General features: G+C 38.5%; 1 protein-coding gene across 1 annotated transcript; it reads right to left on the reverse strand.

Annotated features, from left to right (window-relative positions):
- Positions 1-1506: 1506 nt before the first annotated feature.
- On the reverse strand, positions 1507-23897 carry TM4SF4 (transmembrane 4 L six family member 4). Its single transcript, XM_069213374.1, has 5 exons — positions 23595-23897; positions 19447-19536; positions 10596-10729; positions 7800-7989; positions 1507-2733 (listed from the first exon to the last, which is right to left on the reverse strand). Exons 1-5 carry the CDS (start codon positions 23766-23768, stop codon positions 2716-2718), a joined length of 606 nt encoding a protein of 201 aa, XP_069069475.1. The 5' UTR covers positions 23769-23897; the 3' UTR covers positions 1507-2715.
- Between the last annotated feature and the right edge of the window lie 699 nt (positions 23898-24596).

Genomic DNA, 24596 nt, shown 5'->3' on the forward strand with positions numbered 1-24596 from the left:
ATGATACCATGCCCTAAGTCAAGCAAAAACAGACAGCGTTGACTTTTCTTTCCATTTAATTTTTCACCGATAAATGAACGAAAGGGCTCCAATAACTTAGTCAACTGCTCTATCCCCTCTGATTAAAAATGCTCCTTTCAACCAGCACCCAAAAGATATCCTATTTTTAAAGGTCCAACAGTACAGATTTTATACATCATCACTGCGGTTCTGTGTTTGGTTGTCTGTATACATAATCATATTTCTAATTATATAATTTATGTTGTGGGGCATCAATAGTACATTTTAGTCAAATTTAGTTTGCAAACTTGTGTGCAAGTCAAATTGCTGAATGCGTACAGGCTATCCCCCACAATTTTCACTGCCAACGGCTTGAAACTGGTGCATTTTATATGCCTCTATGGTTTCCCTATCGGGCAGTTTGGGAGAATTTCTGGAGAATGCCGATGGGCTTGTCCCAAAGGTTGAAGATAAAAGAGCTTCTCGTTTTGCACATGGTGATGATTTAATCATTTTATTCATCACACACAAATACAATTAGGCTCTATGTAAGACTGAGATAGGGTGAACCCCCTAAACATGAATGTATCTAAAACCAAGATGATGCCACTTGGTGCCCCAAAACAACTTTTACATGGATGATTGATTCTTACCTACTGAATATGTAACTATCAATATGTAAAGGTCATCATTGATCAGAAACTTAACTGGAGAATTCTTGTTGCAAAACTAGTTGCGAGATGCATGAATACATTTAGTACCACCAGGCGCTTTTCTGACAACTACGGAGGGCATTCCCTTACTGGAGCAAGTGTGAATGAATTCCAAAACTGTTAGATGTGTCAATAGTTTAACCCTGTAAACAAATTGTAAACCTGTTGAAACCCTTTATGTAGTCCATTTGATTTCTTTTTAACTTGAAGTCCTCAACACCTCCCTGTGAAACAGGGCTAGAGTTAAGTAATTCCTAGTTAATAGCTTTATATGTTTATTACAGATACCGAATTTGGGATTTCTTTCTGAAAATCGACCCATTACAATGCAAGTCATATTTAGAAAAACGCTGTAAATGTGAATGTTCAATAAAAGACCTAACATTATCTTTAACATATAAAACCTTTATTAAGCGTGCCTATTCTATTAAGAGACAGTCTTACCTAAATTTGAATCTTTCAGCAGCAACTAACAGGGGTAGTTCACGTCCAAGTTTCAGGGAGTCTTGTTGTAGAACAATGCATGAGGCAAAGGAATTTTGTGTTGAGGGTGATTCAAACAAATCTATTGGTGTACAGTAAACATATTTAGACAAGCGATCTATTGATCTTGAAGGACCTAAAAGTGGCCGATATGCTTCTGGTACTGATGGACAGTAAATGTTACACATTTTAAGGTTTATCCTATCCTCATATAGTAAATGATTTTCCTGTATGAAGTGTAATTGTAATTTCTACCATTTAACTTTATGGATGGAAGATTAGCCAATATCCACTATGATACGCACTCAAATTGAGTATTTTATTTCATGTTTATTTTTATTTTTTCCTTCTGTTCTACTTTATTGTAATTATTTTGTAATCAGTCTTAGAAACGTACATTCACATCTACCAATGATACAATAATAAAAACTGTCCAAGTGATCCAAAAATGCCATCAATGGGTTATGTTGACACAATAAACCATAATAAACCAAGACGAGTCCATCTGACACCAGAGGTGCCTTTGTTGGGGCATAAAACACCTGTTGTCACTTTGCATTTATTATATTAGAGGTTTTATTTGGTTCAGTTTATAGGAAAATACATTCTTTCACACATGAAAAAATTCACTGAAAACAACTATATGTGTTGTCTGTAGAAATAAAAAAAACTTGTTTAATAGAAGGTGGCTAGTGAAAACATTTTGAAATGTTAAATTACATATTTTGTCAGTAAAAATTAGAGCTTTTTGAAGGTTTGGACATTCAATATTAAGGAACACTCAGGTTTTATTTACCTTTCATGAAGAGTATTCTGGTTTAAAACGGGTTCATGGTGAAGCTTTACGGAGTGGTTTGGTGCTTATATTAATTAAATATATTGTGATGCTTATATTCCCTTGCTGATGGGACGTCAAACATAATGAGTCCATAATTCATAGGAGTAATGTAAAATTGTGAATTAGGGAAAATAATTCACAGCTAAGAAATAATCCCTGACATATTATTGACATCATCCCTGTGAAATATGTTTTTACAAAACTACAGTTTGTTGTGCAATAATAGTAAGCAAAGGTGAAAGACACATACACACACATATGCACACCCACATCCAATATTTACATGTATAGGAATTCACACACATGCATAGTGCACAAATGAAAATATCCATGCATATGTAAAAATATACAGATAAAGTATGCATTAGCTCTCATAATTAATATTGATATTTCATTATCTTATTGCTTTATAAATTGTACAGTTATTCTATTAATTATTGTTTGAAAAATATTTGTTGTATTACAAAAATAAATATGCATTTCATGATCCACTCTTGACCTTGCTGAAGTCTCTTAGTGAGGAAAAATGTCAGATCTCTGTGCAGTCTTCATTCATTGTAAACCCCATCATTTCGTAGGTCAGTCATCTATGGAGTAGCGTCTTTGCACCATTTTTCTATTCTGAGTGCACGTGAGTTGACATGGCTTTGTCTTGGTCAAACTTGTTTTGAGTCATCTGATTTAGATAGGTCCATCCCCCTATTAAAATGAAAAATTATGCAGCTGTTGAAAAGGGTCACATGGTGTACACACTGAAAGCAATTCTGCCTAGAGAAGGATAGTTCAGAAACAGTGATTAACATATACAATTATTAATTATTGTTGTTTCTGAACCTTTATGGTTTTTAACTTTTCACATGTATTTCAAAGATACCCTGTTATCCCCTTTTCTCCTCCAATTTACAAGTAACTGAACAATCCTTTACTTGTTTGCAGCTTTATCAAGACAATCAATGATATCACGTTTTAGGTCACATTCAGGAAATTTAGGCCCGTATTTATACTTTTTTTGCGCCGCATTTGCGTCGTTTTTTGACGCAAAAACGGCGCAAACTTGCAAAATACCATTGTATTTTGTAGGTTTGCGCCGTTTTGCGTCAAAAAGCGGCGCAAATGCGGCGCTAAAAAAAGTATAAATACGGGCCTTAGGGTGTAAGTGGTTTAAGACCACTTGAGAAAAATGGCTTTAACAATCCAGTAGTAAATTGAGCAGAATACAGTACAGGTTGGAAAGTGAGGTACGAGAAGTCACTGTGGACATCCAAGCAAAGATGACTGCTTACATCCTAACTAACCTGAATGTGCTCCACAAAAGGGGTGAAAAACATGTTGGCTGGCTCAGTGTCACAAGCCTATGTGACATGTTGGCTGGCTTAGTGTCACAAGACTATGTGACAAACGACATTAGATTTACCATATTAATAAAACACCTTGAAAAGAAATATATTACATATCTATTTTGATTGAACTAATTTTTTCTCCAAGTGATTTTCAAATAACCTATGCCTCTTTTAGCTAAATAGTCATATAAGAATCTATGTAAATCATTGTAATCAATGTTGATTACATAGGTCAAAGTCGCAACCGACCTTTGACAATCCATTGTGAGTAATACAATTAGGAAGAATATTTGCCCCAAAAAGGTTGCTAGTTTATTTACAAGCAGATCCTCTTTTACTCCTACCTTACCACCTTATTCTTTATTGTCCTCTAACCTTTTAGTGCTGCTATAGAGAAGCACCTTACTCCAGTGCCTCTGATTTTACGACATTGGCCTCTAATGAGAAACTGTCACACCTTTCATAGGGTATTGAACCTCATTACCCCTTCTCTTTTTGATAGAAAGTGCCCTATCTGTGGTCGACCTTTTATTTTTAGGTTGAGCGTAAGCGTTTGACCTCGTGTATACTTTTTTATTTTATTTTTGTACACTTCTTATGGCCCAGAGCAATTTCATTTTTTGGTTGCAGTGTCCTTTAACAATTCTTGCTCACTGGTGGTCATTTCTGCCTTTTTCTCCCTCCTTTTTCTGTTTAAGAGCAGTAACCAACTACTGTATTATTCCACTTTGGTTTCTTTATCTGTTGCTGTGACGACTTTTTTTGTTATTTCTTTGTTGCTGACCTTTCACTGTGGGTGTTTTAGGCTGGTAGTTGCATGTGTTATTGCAGCATTCAGTTCCTCCTGCCTCCTCCCATGTCACTGACATTTGTTTTGGCTTTATTCCAGTGCTGTCCTCGTTTACCTCTGGCTCCTAAAATAAGCTTATTTTACAAAAGAAACACCCGGTCGCAGCTAAACCAAGAAGTAATGATGTGAAACTTGCTTTGCCTCACAGAGTCGCTCTCTCTAGAGCCCCTCCCTGCCAGCACTCAGACCATTACATACCTCCTTTATTAGGGTCATAAATCTTCTCAGGGTACTCTGCTATTGCTACCTTCATTAGAGCTTTGTTGAAATGTGAGGCAAAAACTCCTGCAAGACTTTTCATTCTGTTGAAAAGAAAATACTTTTCCAGCCTTATTTTCTAATTTCTGTTCAGACGTGTCTGTTGTCAGTAGCCTCCATTGAGTACCAAAACATGTCAGGAAAAGACAAAATTATAAGACAGGGTTGACCAATTTCTGTGGCAAGAAAAGTCCCGTTCTGAATTTACGATGCCAATAGCTCGAACTCATGCAAATTCAAGACCTATTGCATTGCAAATGCTTTTTTGAAGAGGCTCTGAGCACCATAAGACCTCTTTCTATTTCTGCCTCATTTAATTTACAATGTGAACCAAAAGTGCACTGACTGGCTTTTTGCCGTGTAAGGAAGTCCTCAATTTGCTGAACATGTTCATTGCAAAGCAGGCTGGGCAGCTCAGGTCTCCTTCTTTTTTGCCCTTTTATCTATATATTGTTTTGTGCATTGTGGATGGTAGTCATGGTCGGTTATCAATCATTGTAGGTTCCTCTGAGTAGCCTATTTTTTTTAAATCAAATATACTTTATTTCTCTACTCATCTGGTGCATGGCAAACCAATTGTTATTTTCATTGGTAGTACACATCTAGAACATATTAATAAAATTACAATAAATATGAAATGTGTTTGTATCTTATAAGTTACATAGTTACATATTTTTACTGGTGTGAACAAAAGGTTGTTTTTAACTGATTCAAAGCAGAGAAAGCAAGGTGGCCCTCATACTCTTGCATCGAGATAATGGTAACATCCATGGCCTCCCAGACCTCACACAGCAAAATCCTAAGAGCATCACTTACGCCACAGAATGTCTAATCCACAGCTTGAAAAAATATGATCACGTTATCCCTATACTGATGGAACACCGTTGGCTCCCCTTCTAGCCTGCACCATTTTCCAAACCACCTGCATCATTTACAAAGTCATCACGACCAGCATCCCCGCTTATCTTGCAGACAAGCTCACCATCTCTGGTGGTTTTCAGCACTCATGCTGCCAAGACACCATCAGACTGCAGGTTAGATGTGAAAAAAGGAAAAAACAAGGCAGCAGGCCTTTTCCATCTATGCACCCAGGATTTGAAACACCTTTCCAGTGTCTGTCAGGACTGCCCCAACGCTGCTCCAATTTGTGAAAGAGTTGAAGATGCACCTCTTTAAATTTAATGACACTACACAACAATCCATTAACTGTCCTCAAACCAACTACCTCTTCTATCACTCATTGATTTTATACTTGTCTGTGCCCCTTTATAGTGCTCCGCTGCTTTTTTGGCTAGGTTCCTGCTATACAAATATCATATATGTACATACATACATGAATTTTTACAAGTATACTGATTTGAACAAGTAGCTGCAATGTTCAATGCACAATGAAGGAACAATTATGTTTGTGTTCCTTCTATTTGTTTTGTTCCTTCTCTCTGGCACCTGTATTATATACTTTTTATGGACGATGACATGTTAGTCTAGATACTAATGATGAACGTGCATATGATTGGGATCTGGAATGGAGTCACACATCCACATTGCCCCATTTTATTTTCTAAACCTCTGCTATGGGCAAAACGTGTTGTCACTAGAGATAAAAGAGATAGAGGTGGAGTAATAATACAAAAGAATGAAATCTGTATTTTGAAAATACCAAAAAACTGAACAGAAGTCCAATGAAACATAAACAGGAACTGGTGATTGTTTATGCTAGTTATGGATGCTAATATTTTAGCACATACCCGTCCAAAAGGCTCTATAACTAAGGGAAGATCCCTTGAGAATTTTTTTTTCCAGTAATGTGTGTGACTCCTTAAAAGAACAAAGATTGAATAAATAGGCTCAAATTATTTGCAGTCTCAGATGAGACAGTGTATATTATCACTGTCTTGGAAACACATATCACAACTACAAGACATATAAGTGGAATTTAAGCTATTCCACCTGTGTACTAACTCAACCAGAAAATATGAACTTAACACAAGGAGACAGAGGTATTTTTATAGATGTGTTACCACACTGTCCTTTGGCAGTAATTGTTAAAACCGAAATGTTGTATGGTCACAGGTTCTAGTTCTAGGTGATTTTGCAAGATTATCCTAGGACATATTAGCAGATTGTGTTGCTGAAATAATAATCATTAATGCTGTCCCTTTCTAGAGTCTTTTGTCAGTCCTGTGCATCATAGGTAAAGTAATGAAGCTCTAGTAGAACTGGTTGGCTCATCTTTTAATGTATCGTTGGCCAGCGTAAAAATATATCACCTCCTATTGTAATAACTTAAAAGTAGCCCTATATGTCTGGTCCAGTATTCATCCAGATTCACTGGTTGTATCACCTGAAACTAATTGCTAATATTGTGAAAGATACTGGCAAAGTATCAGCATTACCAAACTGTCTGTAAGATGGTGGAGAACCTATCATGTAGCACGATTATCTCTAGTTGCACACCAAGACAGGAATTTGCATAAGGGCAGAGGAGGCCAATGTTATAAGTGAACAATAGCAAAAAAACTCTTGGTCTGTTGAAATTTAGGCCATATTATGTTTTGCATTAAAAGGTAGAAAGGAACAGCCAACATGTGTGCTGTCTGGCAGATTTTCTCAAAGCATCGGTAGTAATGAAACAATGAAAGCATATAGGCCCTGATTTGTCCTTTTTTTGTGCCGCATTTGCGTAGTTTTTTTATGCAAAACCGGCGCAAACTTACAAAATACTCTTATATTTTGTAAGTTTGCGTCGCTTTTGTGTCAAAAAACGACACAAATGCAGCACAAAAAAGTGATTCCAGTCATCAAAGATCCTATGTAGAGCATGGATTACATGAAGTAACTGGAGTGTAAATCAAAGCTAGAATGGACAACATGCTCCTAGGCATCTAGGAAATCCTGTTAGTTAATGGTGTATGTCTACCTATCATGGTCGATAATATAAATCTAAACTTACATTGACTACACACAATAACAACTACTGAAATGCCATTAAAATAAGCATATATAATGAAGTATAGAATTACTATTCCTAAATCCACAGCTATGTAACTTGACAATACGTTGATGGGTGAATTTATGCAATCCATTTATGTTAATAAAAAACTTGATATTTTGTAGAATACACAGTTAATATGTTCAGGCTGAGTGTGACAACTCTAAAATGAGCATGCAGACTTGATGTGATTACGCCATTATGCTGTGGAGTCCTAATGTGGTTGCCTAAAAGTCACTTTCTTGAAGCAACAGCTGTGTATAGCTGTTGACCGCATTCATTATTTGTAATCCTGAAATTATTGGGATTGGAATGTTAAACCTACCCCGCAACATCCACAGCACTTGCAATCGCCACAGATGGTCCCGATGAGTCCGTTGACGGCTTGAATGCCACAGAGCACTACCTGCACAGCACTCAGTATCAAGAGGATGCTGAATAGAGTCAAATTCCAGGGGATCACATCAACAGGAGTTTTACATTGTTCCCACAGTGTATGGTTACTTAGATAGTTTCTGCAGAATACAAAAACATATTGCATAAATTAGTGGGTAATATACTGTACTGAAGCGAGCAAGTTTTGAACAATTTAGCATGAATGCAAACTCTCAGCCCAATGTCAGTCAAAGCTCTAGTGCAAGAATTCACCTACTATTCGGAATGTGAGGATTTGGATTCCTGGTGAAAAAATGTAAATCAGCAGAGTTTTCCACCATGCAGAATTTCATTTGTCAGCCAGGTTAGCCCAATCGGTTGCAAAAAATATGTAAAAACAACTTATGTTGTTCTGAATATATTCTCTGATATATATAGTGAAAGTCTTTCAAATACAAATCACTAAGTGTGGGATGCTGTCCACAGCATGGCTTTTTACAAAACAACATTTCCAGATTTTTTGGTCCCGGAAACTCTACTTTAATACGAATATATGCAAACCTTGCACCAAAACAAAAAAATCGTGCTATTCTTTGCATGGTCACTATCTACCCGTAGTTCTTTATACCAGACTGTTTATGAAGTATGGTGGGGATGTTTTGCAGAAAAATCAACTTTTCCTAAACTGTTGTGGTGTACAGAGGCATAATTTTCTGTTCAGAAATATTGCAGTAGGGTCTACATCGTTGTAATCATAGAGTGTTTGTGAAAAGACATACATGTTTTTTTGGCCCCATCTATGGAGGAAACATCCCATAACAAGCATATTAAATCTGGGTCACACTAAGCCAGCTGTATAATTATTAATGCAGTTTACAAATCATCAATAAGGTATTCATTTAAAATATTTATGTTTAATTCGTTAAAAAAAAGTGATTTTTTTAGGCCTGGTGTTAGCCAAGAACTTTCGAGTTTAGTAGAATCACACACAACCACACAGACATATATATTTATTTATTTATATATATATATATATGGGTTTTCCGTAGTTGTCGTGTCATCATGGTACAATGGGTCAGTCCATTTCTGCTATTTACTAACTTCACTGTAAGTGACTCCAGTCCGCCATTTCATTTAGAATACACCCGCAAACAAAGCAGTTCCACTCAGTGCCAGGGGTACTGTGGGAATGTGTGCTTTTTAAGATCAAAATAATATTTGTGCTTTGAGATAAAAAAAAATGCTTTTATCCATTGTTTGTTAACTATTGGCAAGGCTTGTCAGCTCTCACAGCAATTTTTTGATAAAAAGTATGGCAAAACGAAACAATCACAGACAAAGCAAAAACAAAAGCTGGCAGCCAACACCAGACTGATTGGTCTTCATATAGAAAGTAGTTCTTTCAGTGCTAGGCACCACTCTGGAAAAGTGTGCTTTTCATCCAAAAATGTTTTGCTTTTAGCTACCGGTATTTTTTGTATTGCTGATGGTCCGGCAGCTCCTTCGACAACGCATTCTTCCAAAAACCATGACAAACAAAACAACGATGGATAAAGCAGGCCTTGAAAAATCAAAAAATGCTACCAGACCTCCAGGTCTAGTGACTTAAATAATCTTCTCTACCTAACTGTAACGTAGTTGATCCATAAACTGGTATAAAATTATGTAATCTTAGACAAATATTTTAATTCACTTAGCTAGCATTTTCTTCATTATCCCATATGATAGCACCCTTAAATATGTTAGTGCAGCATGTCTGCTGTACCAAAAACTCTTGTTTAATGGAGTACATTTTTGCTCCATAATAGTAAAAATCTAGCTTCATATGGGATACACATGACCCCTGACTTGCCTCTTAGTTCCTTAACAGCATTGTCATCGGGCGGGGAAAGAATGTTTCTCTAATCATGGTTCAAAACTATTACTTTTAATGAATATGTAACTAAAGCATGAAGTGGTAGTGTACTGTCACAAATTTTCAAAGTGACATGCGGTTTTACTGGTAACACACACTATATAGAAATAGAGTTTATGCAAATATTTGTCATTTGGACATCACCAAGTACAGTGTTCTAATTTGTTTTGCTCCTATTTAAATCTTTGTATCACACTTCTGAATTACAAAAAATGCATTTGTAATTCCTAATATATTTTAAAATATTTGTACTATTTATTTACAAGCTATTTAAATGTTGTGTATTGGAAAAAAAACTTGGCAGCCTTTTTGTTTCACAATGATTGTCAGATAGCTCACTTTACAAAATCCTCTAACTGTAGTAAGAGAAAAAAAGTAAACACCACTTTTCAGGGTAAGATAAGCAGCTCTTAGTAAAAGACAAACTGACATTGAACTCTGTCCCTGAACACACAGCAAATGTGTCAAGATAAAACAAGATTTAAACCTATCTTTATTGCTCATTAATTTTCTGAATTAACAGAACACCTGTTCTTTCCAGCTCAAGTTGCCAGCAGGGACCAGTAAAATAACTTGACCTGATAAAATCTCACTCACCATAGCAAGTAGGAGAGTAGATTTTTCGAGGCCTGGATAAAGGCGTAAACTGCCAGTTAAAGCCAGACCTATTTGCTTTGCCAATGCTTGTTTAATGTAACAAATGCATTAGCCGTTTGGTTTTTTTTCTGAGTCATTCCACAAAAAAACCTTTGAAATAGGTTCCTTACATACATTACTTGTAATAGTGCCCAATTGTGTTGTGTGCCTCCTAGATGTACAGATGTTTCTTACCCATCAATGAAGGGATAGGTCCAGTTTCCATTGATTTCACATTTTGGACCTTTGTGTATTGCCACAGCAGACACGATAAAGCAGTAGGCAGCTCCTACAAAGCCAACAGCAGCAAATATAATGGAGGAGAACATCTAATGCAAAGGGAAAAATAGGACATTGAGTTTTTGATTTTTTGTTTAGTTAAAGACAGTTATTCTACATGCATACTCAAGTACATAAGTATTTTAGAGCCAAATGAATAATGTATATGTAATAGAACAATGTGAGGGGAAACCAGGAGAACTGAGAAACCAACCTGAATATCTGAGAGATGGGACATAAATATTGTCCTAAAAAAATCTTTATTCTATGTCCACTTGAATTCCCCTCTAAGACACTGGATCAGTCTGTTAATAGGCTCACTCATTGTTCCCATATTTAAGGACTCAGAAAAATTGTAGAACACATAATGAGATCAGCACAAATGCCTGCATTTAACCAGGTGAGGTATAACTTGTGAGTCCTTTTCTCTAAGTCCAGACATGTTTATTGGTCACCTTAGATACCGTTCAGGACTATCACCATGAGTATCTAAATTGACAAACCCGTTTTTTAATCCTGGAGGTTGTAGGAGACCTAGAACTCAGGTATAGTTTGGCACAAATGTCACAACTATTTCTTTTAGGAAGAATAGATCTTAATTTACATATATTTTAAGGATAGGTAAGATTATTACCCACAAGGTAATGGCAAAATCTAGTTAGGACTAATGGCCCTAAATACATTTTTGGTACACGTGTTGGAATAACATTGAAGTCTTTGGGGCATATCTACTCTATGTGCTAAAGATTGCAGTGCCTTCACAAACTCTTTAAACATGTGGGTCTCAAATTTTTGCTATAGACGATGTCTCAATGACAAGAGCTGCCCAACAAAATGTTATCATTATATCAAGTGTACCGTGAGGTATCTGGTCTTTTTACAACTTTACTTGTGGCAATAGATGTAGTGGGCGAAATCTCAATGGGGTATAGTCCTGGCAATTCAGAATATGCTACAGCTGTTGAAAAAATACCACCCAAAAGTGGGATTTCCAACTCACAAAAGGGAGAGTTCAGGTTGTCAAAACAAATCGGCTCCAAGGTCACAGTTCGAGTGTCCAATTAACGGCTGACAAAGGGGATCTGATAGTAGGATAAGCAACTTCAGGATTATAGATTAGGAACCTGATTTAGATCTTGTTGGTAAGGGTCTCTCCTTCGGTTTCCCATTGGAAAACCCATTCGCCGGCTTGGTGGTCTGCCCACCCGATTTAGATGTTGGCTGTCCCAAAAACAAAAGACCGTCTGAGTCTAGCCGACTGCGCCAGGAATTTCCACCCACATCAACGGTGCCATTGGAAATAGTGGCTGGTGGCAGGACTCCAGCGACCATCACCGCCGAGCAGATTTCAATTAGTCTTCCTGGCAAGTCAACAGTGGCGGTCTGACCTCCACACATGAGTTGGTGGATTGGTGGGGAAATGAGGCAAAAAACGTACCTTTTTTCATGATTTCACTTCCATTATCGACTGGACACAATGGAACAGGACCTTCAGTATGTGTATGCATGTGAGATTGCATTGGCTGGTTGAGGTGGAAGGAACAGGAGTGTGTGGTGTTGTTGTGTCAGTATGTGTGCCACTTGCATATGGGTCTGATGTTGTTGTGTATGTTGGGTTGTGTGTTGTGTTGCTTTATGCAACATTCAGGTGAGTGTTGTGGTGTGGTGGTCGTTGGTGTGATGTGTGTAGTTGTGCCTTGTGTGAGTGTGTTTGTGTAGATCAGTGTGCAGCTGTGTTAGTTGTTGTGGTTGTGTTGGGTGCTGGTGCAGTGTCAATAGAGTGTGAATGTTGTGCTATGGATGTATGGCCATGTGTGTTTTCAGCATCTACAGGTTGTGTGGTGTTGGAAAGGCAATGGATAATAGTGTGTATGTGGTGTGTTGTGTCGTGTGTTGTGCAGTTGGACACAAATGGCTAAGATACAGTGTGTGTGTGACTTACCTTATTCCATAGCCACTGCGATTGTACAATGTCCAGTGGGTACAGCTCAGAACACTGGCTTCTAATAGATCAAATAATTAAGCTCAAAACATCATATCTTGGATTCAAGATCTTTCATGAGCCGGAAACAAAGGGCCTCATTACGAGGCTGGCGGTCACAAGACCACCATCCTCTCGGTGGCGGTTGGACCACCACAGCTGTGGTGGTCCAACTGCCCCATTACGAGTTTGGTGGGCGGACCCACCTAAAGTCCCTGCCAGGATCATGCTTGGGCAGTGCAGGACTCCCCCTGCCTAGCACCATTGGAATGCGCACTTTGCTGGCAGTGCACATTCTGAGGGTTCTGGTCGGCTCCCTCTGTGCTACAAGCTAGCACTTGGTTACTTTAAGGGAACCAAGTGCTATCTCGTAGCACTATTCCTGCCGGTCAGGCCAACAGGAATGCTCTATTTCAAGGTTTCCTCTGTTCAGCTAGGTCAGGCCGGCCTAAACCTTGTAATAGGGCGTGGGGGACGCCCTATGAGTTTGGCGGTCCCGCAAAACTCCTAATGAGGCCCTAAATTTCTAGAGAACAAAATTCTGCAGTTACTTCCCTGAATACTGCCTGAAGTATTAAAATCACTGCCTTTTTGCTATTCCCATTGTTAAGTACAAAAGATGGGGAGCCAATTCACTCTCAGTCCCAAGGGTTAACATCTAGAACAACATTCTCCTATCTATCTGCTCAAAGGACATCCTGCTGAAGTCCCATAAGAATCTTAAAACCAAGCTATTTAAATAAGTTTTTTTAAGCCTCCCTTCAGCTTATTACAGTCTCAAAAACTCCAACGAAGTGTGTGCACTCAAAAGGTAGCAAAGTAATTGTAATAATCATAATAACATACATCAAAGAACTGTGATCAAAAGGAAAATCCCACTAATCCCTCCAGCAATGACATTGAAGAGGATTTTTAAAGGTGCATTTCTTTAGTGGAAAAGTAATGAAGATACTGTTCGATGTGCGATTTTTACAAACAGTTGCTAGCTCCGGGGCACCTTGCCCTTAAGGGAGGGCGATTACATAAACCTGGCAGTACTGCAAAAATGGGGCAGATTTTTGACAATGAGTACTATATTTATATATTAAGAAAGCGAGAAAACTGCTTATGCCTCGGACAAGTTAATCTTTCTTATTATAAAAGTATTGCTTATTTTTGTAAACAAAGCAAAAAAAAGAACACATTCACTTGAACCCATTCCTTGCCCTGATTTAAGAATGTTTACACAATATGAGATGGACCAAAGCCTGTTCACTCATTTTCCCCAGCCTCCAAATACTAGGCACCTGTGCAAATTGTATGCATTGTAGCTCTTGGGTCTATTCTTAGTCAGCACCTTTCCAATTTTGGCCCATCTTACACTTTCATTAAAGTTCTTCATGTTCATTGCCCACATTTTACACATGCGACATGGCTGCACGCCACACACTACCACAACTAGGGTTGATTGGACAGCCCTGGTTTCCCCTCAAGTACAGGTACAATATTAAAGACCAGATTACAAGTAAACACTAAAAATTGTACATTTTCACAAAGCTTCAGAATAAATTTACAAGTGAGGTATATATATGTAGACACATATGAACCTCATTTGTAAATTTACTCTGAAGCTTTGTTAAAATGTACCATTTTCAGTGTTTGCTTGTAATCTGATCTTCAATACAGTTTAACTGGCACGGAGTTGTATATATAATAACTCCGCCCATTAAACTGTCATTGAGTGTGTGTTGATACAACATTGTCAATTATTCGCTGGACCCTACCTCCCTCTACAAACTGGATCTAAGTCCTTGGGCAAAGTGAGAGCAAGCACATCTTGCACTCAGTCACTAACGTTTTTACACTTATGTACATCTAAGTATGAGTTTGAGACCTAAGCGTTGCTTACTTTTAAATGCTGCTTTGAGTTAAGCGGAAAGCCAACTGTAATGCAAGAACGACGTCTAAAGTGCACGAGATCTACCACTGTTCCAAAGAAAAAGGGATAAAATGGCGGATGTACGTAATTGATTTCAAAACTCCTGATAACAAACATGCATGAAATAACATTGATTATGGATTGAGCTACTCACTTATCCAGAAACAAAAAGTTCGTCACTGGGCCGGGAAACGCAAATGTAACTTTTGTCCGCCACATTGTGTTTGGGGAATAGGGAGTGCTGGAGTAGGTTCGGGTGGGGGGGGGGGGGGGGGGGGGGGGGGGGGGGGGAGGGGGGAGGAGGTGGCGGGGTCATGTTGGAGGAAACATCTAATGAGCAAACAAGAACAAGGGCAAAGGTCTGTGTAGCAACGGGCACTCATAACATGACAAGAAAAATAATGTGCAAAGTGGGATTTATGGAGCTGTCACCCATTCCAAAAGAATTGATTGTTAGTATCCTTATAAAAAAGTCATATTAACTGTAACTAATCAGACATATTTTGTTTTGCAACATAAAGGTTTTTTCCTTTTTCAGTTAGCATAAAAGTTAAAACTCGCTAAGTAACGTCACAAAAACAGTGGTTACCCAGTATATTAAAAAGAGAATGGATGACACAAGACACGAGTTAATTTATGCCAGCACTTTGCTGGCAAAATAATATGAGCCGTTTGTTATATAAATCTTAGAACGCAGAATTTTTGATTTTTAAAAAGGCTACTTTTCACGAAAACTCTAGTTTTCCAGGTCAGTAACCGATCTATCAAAGGGGCACCCGTGCGATCTACCTCATGGAGGCCTGTGGTTAAAATGTACCCAAGCAGATAAAGGAATGTTCTTTAGCTTACTCCACTAGAATTATGCGGCAGTGGAAAACTAAATTATGTGGCAGGGATGACTAACTTAAACTGCAAGAAAAGGCAAATTATTTGGCGCAGTACAGCACATTTTGAGAGAGAATTATTTCACCATTTTGTCATTTTATTACAAATTAATATTTTCTAGGAAAAGGTTCCACCTCATTAGACCCACTGTAATGTGGAAATTGCCGTAACTCCATAATTATGTAAAGACCCTCACTCTTGCAGAATCACACATTTCCAGTAGCTCTGCCTTTAACATTAAAAGTTGTACAAATGTTATTTAAAAGCAATTTTCCAATGTTACCATAGTAACAAAAATAATTGTGGTCAAGTTCAAAAACATGATTTCACCTGCTTCAGATGTGAGATATACATGTTTAAGTTTTCATGAAACATGGAATTCTTATACAAGGTGAAATGGAATAATATGGTGATGTATTAAACCCTAGGTGACATGTTATTATAATGCCGGTAATAACCAACAGAGTGCACATTTTGTTTTAGTACTGACAAGGCAAGAGTGTGGCACTTGTTTTCATACACAGGAAGCTAGGAGGGCCTTGTAAGACTCTTTTTGGACACTGACTATATGTTCCAAGCTTTTCTTTTAAATAGATGGCACGTTTGCAGCCACCCAACTGGAGAGGCAATGGTTGTCTGTGAGGTGGAGAGGGAATGGCGGGGGAGGAATTTTGACTTCATAACTGTTGGCCTTAGAGGAATTCTGGGCCCCGTTCTTTGTGATGCCAAAGGCAGTTTCTTAGTAATGACTTGCTACAGCACCGCCCCCTGGGACCCAACATGGTCGGTGTCATATAGGTAGACCAACAATCCTTAGCACTCTACATGTTTGGGGTAAATGTAGAAAGTGTATCTGTAGACTTGGGGTCACGTGACCATCGCTCTGGAAATTTGGTGCACCCAGAACCGACCCAGTGAATACCAATAATACGGGGAGTGACATTTGCCAAGAATAGCATTACTGCATCATTTCAATTTCTGAACTTCAAAATAAGGAATAATGTGGTGCGGTTGCCTGTTTTCACCACTGTGAGTGCTGCAGTTTTACTCCGCTTTATTTCTTCCAGATTTTAGCTGATGATCTTTTACTGTGAAAAAGTACGGCCACTGCCCTCTTTGTGCCTGAATCGGCATCAGAGTTTTGGTTGTAAAAAGGCTCTAAGCCTGCTATTTCTCCTGCATGGAAAACCTAACATGGCGAGAATCGAAGCACCACAGACTAATATCTAACTACCAATTAAACTGCAGGAGCTTTGCTTTCTTCTAAAGGGCCTTGGCACTTTTAAAAGTGAACCTACAAGAAACCATATTGGACAATGTTGCATAAAACCGTGTGAGGTGTCTTTGCAGAATATTTTGTGGCCTTCACTATTTGTTTTTTTGCAATGTTTGCATTAGTGATGCATTTTGGTAGTCACTTTAGGTAAAATTATGTTTGAATGATTAAATTCCGTCTCTAAACTAACAAAACCTATTGTTTTGCTGTGAGTAAATTGTTAAGTCTAATTTTTAAGTCATATTTGAGATAGAGGTGTGGTCCACTGCCTTAGTGACTGCTCTGATATGCACCTGTGTACAGGCACAGACGTGTTCTTCGAACCTTAAATCCTCATCTTTATCTAATAAGAAAGACATGGTTAAGTTTAAATCAAAGATAGAATTGCTTTGGGGAAAAGATATTAGTGCACTGATAAAAAGATCTCAGTGTGTTGGGCTGCTGATTTATGAAATAGCATATGATTAAAATTACATAAATCTTTATGTGCAGTGAACACTACTCAGACTCTGTTTTTCTTATTTATAACAGATCACTAATAAGCGCAGCCTCAAAAGAAAAAATTACTAAAGTGAGAGTAATAATTGTTGTTCATGTAACTGTACCAACAGTAATTTAAAGCTCAATGTTTTTTCCTTCCAGAATAATTATAGTTTCTGGCAACAACTGTGGAAACAAATTACTATTATTTTGCAGGTCAATATTCCTTTCAAATTTATTAATATATTTCTTTTGAGTTTATCTGACGCCTGGAAGGCATATTCCATTAAAAATAGATTTATCAATCTTTTATCAGCAATATAGTAATTGCTTTTCATCAGATAGCTCTAAATTGGAACACAAGCTTGAAATGTCACATTTAAAGCACAGTGGTGTGTTATTTGTTACAATCACAGATTAGACACAGTATGTGCACGAATTGTGTCATTGGCTCTGAAACAAAAAGGTTGGTGGTCACCTACTACAATGTCTCTCAATAATTCAAGTTTTTATTCTGATGTCGTTTAACCTTACTGAACATATACTCTGTTACAATAATTTATTTTTAGGTCTTAAACTCAATAGTTTTGGTCTTCGCCCTGTTGATGATGATTACAGAAATAAATATTATTAGATCATATTAAATTTTCATTATCCGCAATCTTTTTTAATCCCTCCACCTTCCCTGCCAATTTTCACATGGTTCTACTTCCCAAAGATTTTTTTAGATTAACAGATCATAATTTTACTACTTTAGTTTAATTGTTGATCACATAACAATCTTTTATAGATCAGTGTTTGCAAATATATACCATATATCTAGAATTATCATATTCTGTTCTTATATATATTTGTAAATTGCTTCATCTACTAATGTGCTCAATAGAACTTTCAAATTTAAATCTGAGAGCCGTGAATCTTGTCAGGTTATCATGTTAGTGTATTCCTGTGGACAACAAGCTTTTTGCTGATCATAGGCACACGCTTCCTTTCTGCTCCTGTGCAATGTGCAGAAAAGGACCATGAGACAGCCTCAGATCCATAGTCAAGCTTTAGTACTTGGTCAAACATCATTTGATTCTTGGTGAATCACTTTATTGTGGTATTTGTATGGAGTTCAGCAGGAACCTATGGCATTTTAGAGGCTTGTGCTAGAAGAAAAAGTGTTACTTTTATGAGACCAGATTCTCAAGGCCATTTGAGCTTCTTAAATTTAAGTGCACAAATATTTCCATTTAAAATGTAAATTAACTTTTGCTAAAATCTGTGGAAACTCACAAAGTTTTGCAAGATAAATTTACCCATGGTACAGTAGGATATGGGGTGACATGGTATGAAAATGTAATTTTGTCAAATGCGGGAGTATATCATGAGCCGGGGTTTGTGGTAGAAATAAAATACATAAAGAAAGCCATTGTAAGACGTAAAAACATTTTTGCAAACAGTTACACGTGTAAATGTGATAATTGTACATTTGTACACTTGTTCTATTTACACACATGTTAATGGGTACACATATGAGCACTAATTGGATGCTATATCTGCCTCGTCATCGCAGCAGCACATCTGGAATTCTTCTTGAATTCTAAAATAGTTGGAAATGTACTACAAGTAAGTCTACGTATGTGCAGTTCTGACTGTCTTTTATGAATTGGGCCCAAAGTTCTCTTCATACCTAAATTTAAATATGCTCAGCAGGAACAAGGGCCCTCCTGGTGTGTGAGTTACTAGGTTTGGTATTGAATTGACTATGCAAATTGCAGATCACAGTCCTTCACAGAATGCGATCATTTTATTGTTTATGTATTTTATACTGTTGGGGAGCATATCCAAACAAAAAATGTTTACGCAGAGATGTGTCTCTCTCACCAGGGAGGTAGCATTGGTGTAACAAATGCAGCCAATGGAGAATTGTGCTCATTGACTCTTTGTGAGGCACGCTGTTGAGCTCCCTCAGATGGACTAGCACTGTACTGAATACTACTAGCAGTGTGGGAGCATTGGAAATTCCAGCTTCCCCTCACCATTTCAATCTCAGCAGTGCTGCGGCTACCCCAGACAGCTCACTTCTGCCCTTCTTTAATGAGGCCACCAAATAACTGATGAAGCTTTGGTTGCAATTTCAATTTTCATAATGCTGCACTGTCCAAGAGTCCGGAGCACTACAACAGTTATCCCTAGTGTGAGGCCAGTCTTTTTCAGCTAATTCCACTTTTTTTTTACTTACAGCAAACCTCTTCCCACAGCTTTCATTGCCACAGCATCCACAGCAGTCATTGTTCTTAAGACCCAGAAACACCAAGGCGGGAAAGATCATCTGCCAAAAATAAAGCCGATCTCAGTGAAAATGTTGCTCAAATACATGTATCATCTGTTGCTTTACAAGGGTTATTGCATTACAAAGTCTTGTATCATCTATTGTGTTACAAAGTCATGTATCATCTGCTGCATTACATCCAATATACCCTTAGCACCCATCAACTTGTGCAGGCTTCCTCTAGAGGCGCTCTTGGAGGGAGAGCTAGATGCTTAAGAGTACAGTTACTCAATATATCTAACTTGACTACCGGAACAGTCCTTCTCTACTTAGAAGTGAACAGTGGATTTTGCGAAATCTTACTTTCCCTCATATAAATTCAGTGACCAAAACTCAAGATCATCTGTCATTGTGTTGAGAGATCGCAATTTATTGCATCGCATGAGTAGCTCATCCAGTCCTGCTTCTTTACGTTTTGGTACCTATACTTTTGCCTTTTTGTACTACAAAAGAGAAACTGCTAGTACCAGAATGTGAAAAAAAACAAAAACAAATGGATGATATACTCTTGCCTGGTATGGGAGAACTTTAGAGTATTCTGCAAGTTAGAGCAGAAGTTGCTTTTGTGCAATGAATCTTGCTTATTTTTGAGTCGTTTTCCTCTTCAATTTCTTGTGAATCATGACTACCATTATTCCACTTTTCCCATACATGTACCCTTTCACTTTAAAAAATATCAATAATATAGGAGATATTCGTAGGAGGAGGTAAATTGAATTCAGCTTAAGTGTACATTTAACATTCGAAAAAAGGCCTTGCTTCTATTCAATAGGTATGGGATGTCCAATGTAGGTCCAGCATGGCAGATCTATGCCACATTATCAACCTAATCACTGACTAAGAAAGGGCTTCCCACCTAAATTCAATATATACAAAATAATCTGTTGTGGATATGCTGAAAATCTGGCATGGATCTAGCCTTTCTGAATCTATGTTTGGTACTTCTCGGTAGACAAATGCCTCGGGTGGGTTGAATGAGAGGACACAAGCGGAAAGAATCCAAGCCACACAACCCAATTTTACAAATAGCTTTTACTTTAAATCCTGATTCCAGTATAGAGTACATGCAACTGCAGACTCCTAATGCCAGCTCCGCCACTCAGGCCTTCAACGCTCACTGGAAAATCATTTGACGCAGGTGTGGTATCGACCATTTGTGATCACTCTCAGAATCCCTGTACACTGGCACATGGACCTCAATTCACAAAATAGTTGGGAATAGTGGCAGCGACATGATCCATCCTTTGATTCAGTACTAAACAAACCATTTTTTCTCACGCCTAACATCCTCAACAGTGTGCTATTTGCTGCTGATAGTCTAGAGAAGAGCAAGTAGTGAAATCTACAGAAAGTAAGTAGGAGTCCTAGAACCCTGGTTATGCCCGGCTCCTGCCTTCATGACCCTTGAGGAAAGGAGTGACTAGAACGTGTGACTAGAACATTGCCAGGCTGACTGACCAAAGTGGAAGCGGCCTGGCTCCGGCACGTAGGTAACCCCCATGGTATTCCCTTTGGCGTGAGTGTGACTACAAGGGAAAACCCCCCCCCGGTTCTAGCCAGACCAGAGGCAATACGCCCCCAGCTCCGGGGCCTACCCCACCGTGAACTACCTGTTCAGGTAGGACACACACGTTTACTTTGAGCACCGTACTTATTACACGTGCTCCGACCCTGACGAATGCCCCTGACCTACCAGCACTTAGTGAGGGCAGAAACATGTTGGTCATGTACAACCCCTTTTAGACTCCAAGAGACATTACCCTCTAACGAGCCTTTCCCCTTAGTTTTAGTCTTACCAACATGCACCACTATTAAAACTAACAAGAGCCACCGGTGACATGTTAGGTAATTTTATTATTCACCCCCTCTGGATCACTGTAATTATCCAGTCAATTTAATTTCAGCACTCCCTCTGGTTCTTTTAACCAGAGGTCGAGTCCGCCTGAGTAGTATCATCTTACTTAGGTGGGGCTAGGGGGTCATATGATGAAGCATGACACTACTATGTGTGTGAGACCACCTAGTCCGTAAAGGAAAATCCCCCGCCATTCCTGTAGGTCAACACAGCACCCCATATCAAGCAACCTAAAATAACCAGACACTGGTTAAAAGACTAACCCAGTCTTACCCCCTGTTCCCACTACCCCACACCTTTTGTGATTACAAAGTGGAAGTCCCCACACTAATATCCTAAACTGCCCTTTCCAAAAAAACTGCTATAATGGCACAATGAGGTTCCCAAAGCACATTTCTCCTTAAAACAACTAATCTCATTTTTTGATGTACCATTGATACTTCTTTTAGGGCAAGGCACAAATGATGGTGGTAGGCAGGACAGGAGCAAGGCTAGATGAAAAAACAGGGCAAACCGAAATATTACGAAATCAATTATTAAGAGGGTATACTGCCATGCACAACTATTTTTTTTATGAAAACCCAAAGTTCGCTCACTGACTGCTGCAAATTTGAGTACACTTTTTTTGTATTTGTGCTCTGAACTTGTTAGCACGCTCCTTGATCTGCCTTTCCTTTCCCTAACTGCACTCCAAAACACCTCATTTATCAGAGGTGGTAATTTACCAACTCTAGTAAACAACAGGCTGGAGAGTAAATAGTTTAACAGATCTGTCAGATGTGCATTGCCACTGCAATGTATAAGGGGTCTGACAGTTTAAACGCCAAATTAAGCAGATACTGCTGTTCAACCAGATTAATTTAACTATTTGCCATTTATTATTCAATGGTAAGAGAAATAGAGATGCTTCATAAGAGAAAGAGGGTTTCAAGTTTGACTTTTTTTGACAATTTGAAAAGTAGTTTCTAAGAAAATCTGAAACATTCCGTAATCTTATTTACACACATCAATCACAGTGCTAGTTCTTCCAAACCCACTTTAAATAGCCTGTGAATTCATTAAATTACAAAGGGTGGTAACAGAAAAACAGTAGATTTGTGAACGACTTGGTAAATCCACTGTTCAGGGACAATCACCTGGTGCACATTCCTCTCGCAGAATTATCTCCCCACTGTTCCTTGGTGGAGGTAATTTCATCCGTGGATTTTTCACCAGAGGAGAAACTTCCAATGCAGGATTTAGCACTGTTTTCAGAGAAAATTTCATAGGTGCACAATATCGTTATTTGTCACGTTTATCACTCAATTAATACATGTGCTTTGTATTACGTGCACATGTTCCTTGTACCGTGAACACACATTTGAGGCCTGTTATCCTTTGGTTGTGCTCCAGCACTCAGTCTAAAAGGGCTCCTAAACATAAAGAGGGAACTGTCGCTTTTTGATTTTGAGGTACAGTGTCCAGATTTTGTGTAAATTGCCGAGTTAGTGCGTGCACTGTAGACAGCACAATGTCATGACTTGACGATGTGGACACTGTGCTGGATTACATAGTTTGCACCTGTGTCAGTCCAACTTTTCACCCAATTTCTGAATTAAATTGATTGCACTGGTGCAATTTGGCACATACACCCACCGTTTGAACAGACAACCTAAATGATGCAAATGGGGCAATAATGTACCAGCACTGGTGAGACTCGTGTAATCTGACCACAGATGTCCACTCTGTGGTCCTCATTGTGAGTGGCATTGTGGAGGCTTATGAGGCTGATCAAGATATTGAGCTCATGTGGAGCATTGTGACTCCCGAAGCTGGCCCTACAAATTTTCACCTGGAGAATCCTGATCAAATGTGCATGAATGAAATCGCCCAGTGATGAGGAAAACGTGTTCAGATTGGTGCAGAAAATGTAATTCCGCTGATTTCCCCTTTCCATACATCAAAACTCACAATCTGAAGCAAAAATCCTGCTCCGGTGAATTCCAACACAAATACTGTGCCATTCATAATGAGTGCCTTAGGGTTACTCAATACTCATAAAATCGAATACCTGATCCAACAATGAGCTATTGGTCGTTGATAGTGCATAGGGTTGATTATATTAGCATACGTCAATGGCTACCATACCATCACAATGTGAAATAACAAACCATCCTATTTTAACAAAACAAAGAAATAAAATAGAACGAAAAGGTATACTCACCAACACGCCTGATCCTATGAGTCCTCCAAAAAACCACACCTCATCCGTGATGTGGTCATTGCTATTGACAGTTTTTCCTCCAGGGAAAAACAATAAAATGTTTGCCAGGACGCTTAGCACTGCCAAAGGAATGAGAGTGATTCCAAGGCACTTAGCACATCCCCCGGAGCACATAGTTGCAGGAGTCAAAAATAAATAAATAAATAAATAAACAGAATTTCAGATTCTCTTCACCAAGCTTCCTGATGTTGTTGACCAAATCCTGTCCTGCAGCTGTAATTGCCACTGACCCCCTTGCAGAGGTTTCTATAGGAGTGTTGGTCACAAAGGGATCTGGGTATTTATATGTCCTTGTGGCATGATGCATCAGTTTCGGACCACCCACACACCTAAAATTTCATTACGTGGAGATCAACTTCTCATTTTGCCATGACAACTAATGACCCCAGTTAATGTTCTACTAACTTGGACAAGATACGCAGCCCTGGAGCCACTGGTTCAATAACTCTGTTCCAGCCCAAGATTATTTCGTGCACAGCCTATCAGCCCTCTGCACCCTGGACCCTGAACCATCACTAACGTTGATAAGGACTCCCAACGGAAAGATAAGTGTTTAAAGTGAGCACGGTCTAGCATCGATGCTCCTCAAGCTCATCGTTTGTTCATGCCTTCACTGCTCTACATCTCTTACATTTAAAACAGAGACAACTTACTATCAGATGTATGGAACTCCTTAGTTGTCGCAAACCCTGCAATTCACTAAAGTAGCGTGCTTGTGAGCACTACAAAGTTTTAACGTACGTACTAAAACCAATTACCAAATCACAAAAGGATTTGCAGTTACTGAATCGCAAAAGTATTTGCTACTCAGTAAATGAGAAAATGGTTTACAGAACACTATTTGGAAGAATCGCCTTGTATGTGTCTCTTCCAAATAGCAATTCTGTACATTATGTATTAATGGTTTGCAAACGTAAATCTGGACGCGAAGCATTGAAAAAC

The sequence above is a fragment of the Pleurodeles waltl genome, chromosome 11 (genome assembly GCF_031143425.1).
Source record: "Pleurodeles waltl isolate 20211129_DDA chromosome 11, aPleWal1.hap1.20221129, whole genome shotgun sequence".
In the NCBI taxonomy this organism is placed as follows: Eukaryota; Metazoa; Chordata; class Amphibia; order Caudata; family Salamandridae; genus Pleurodeles; species Pleurodeles waltl.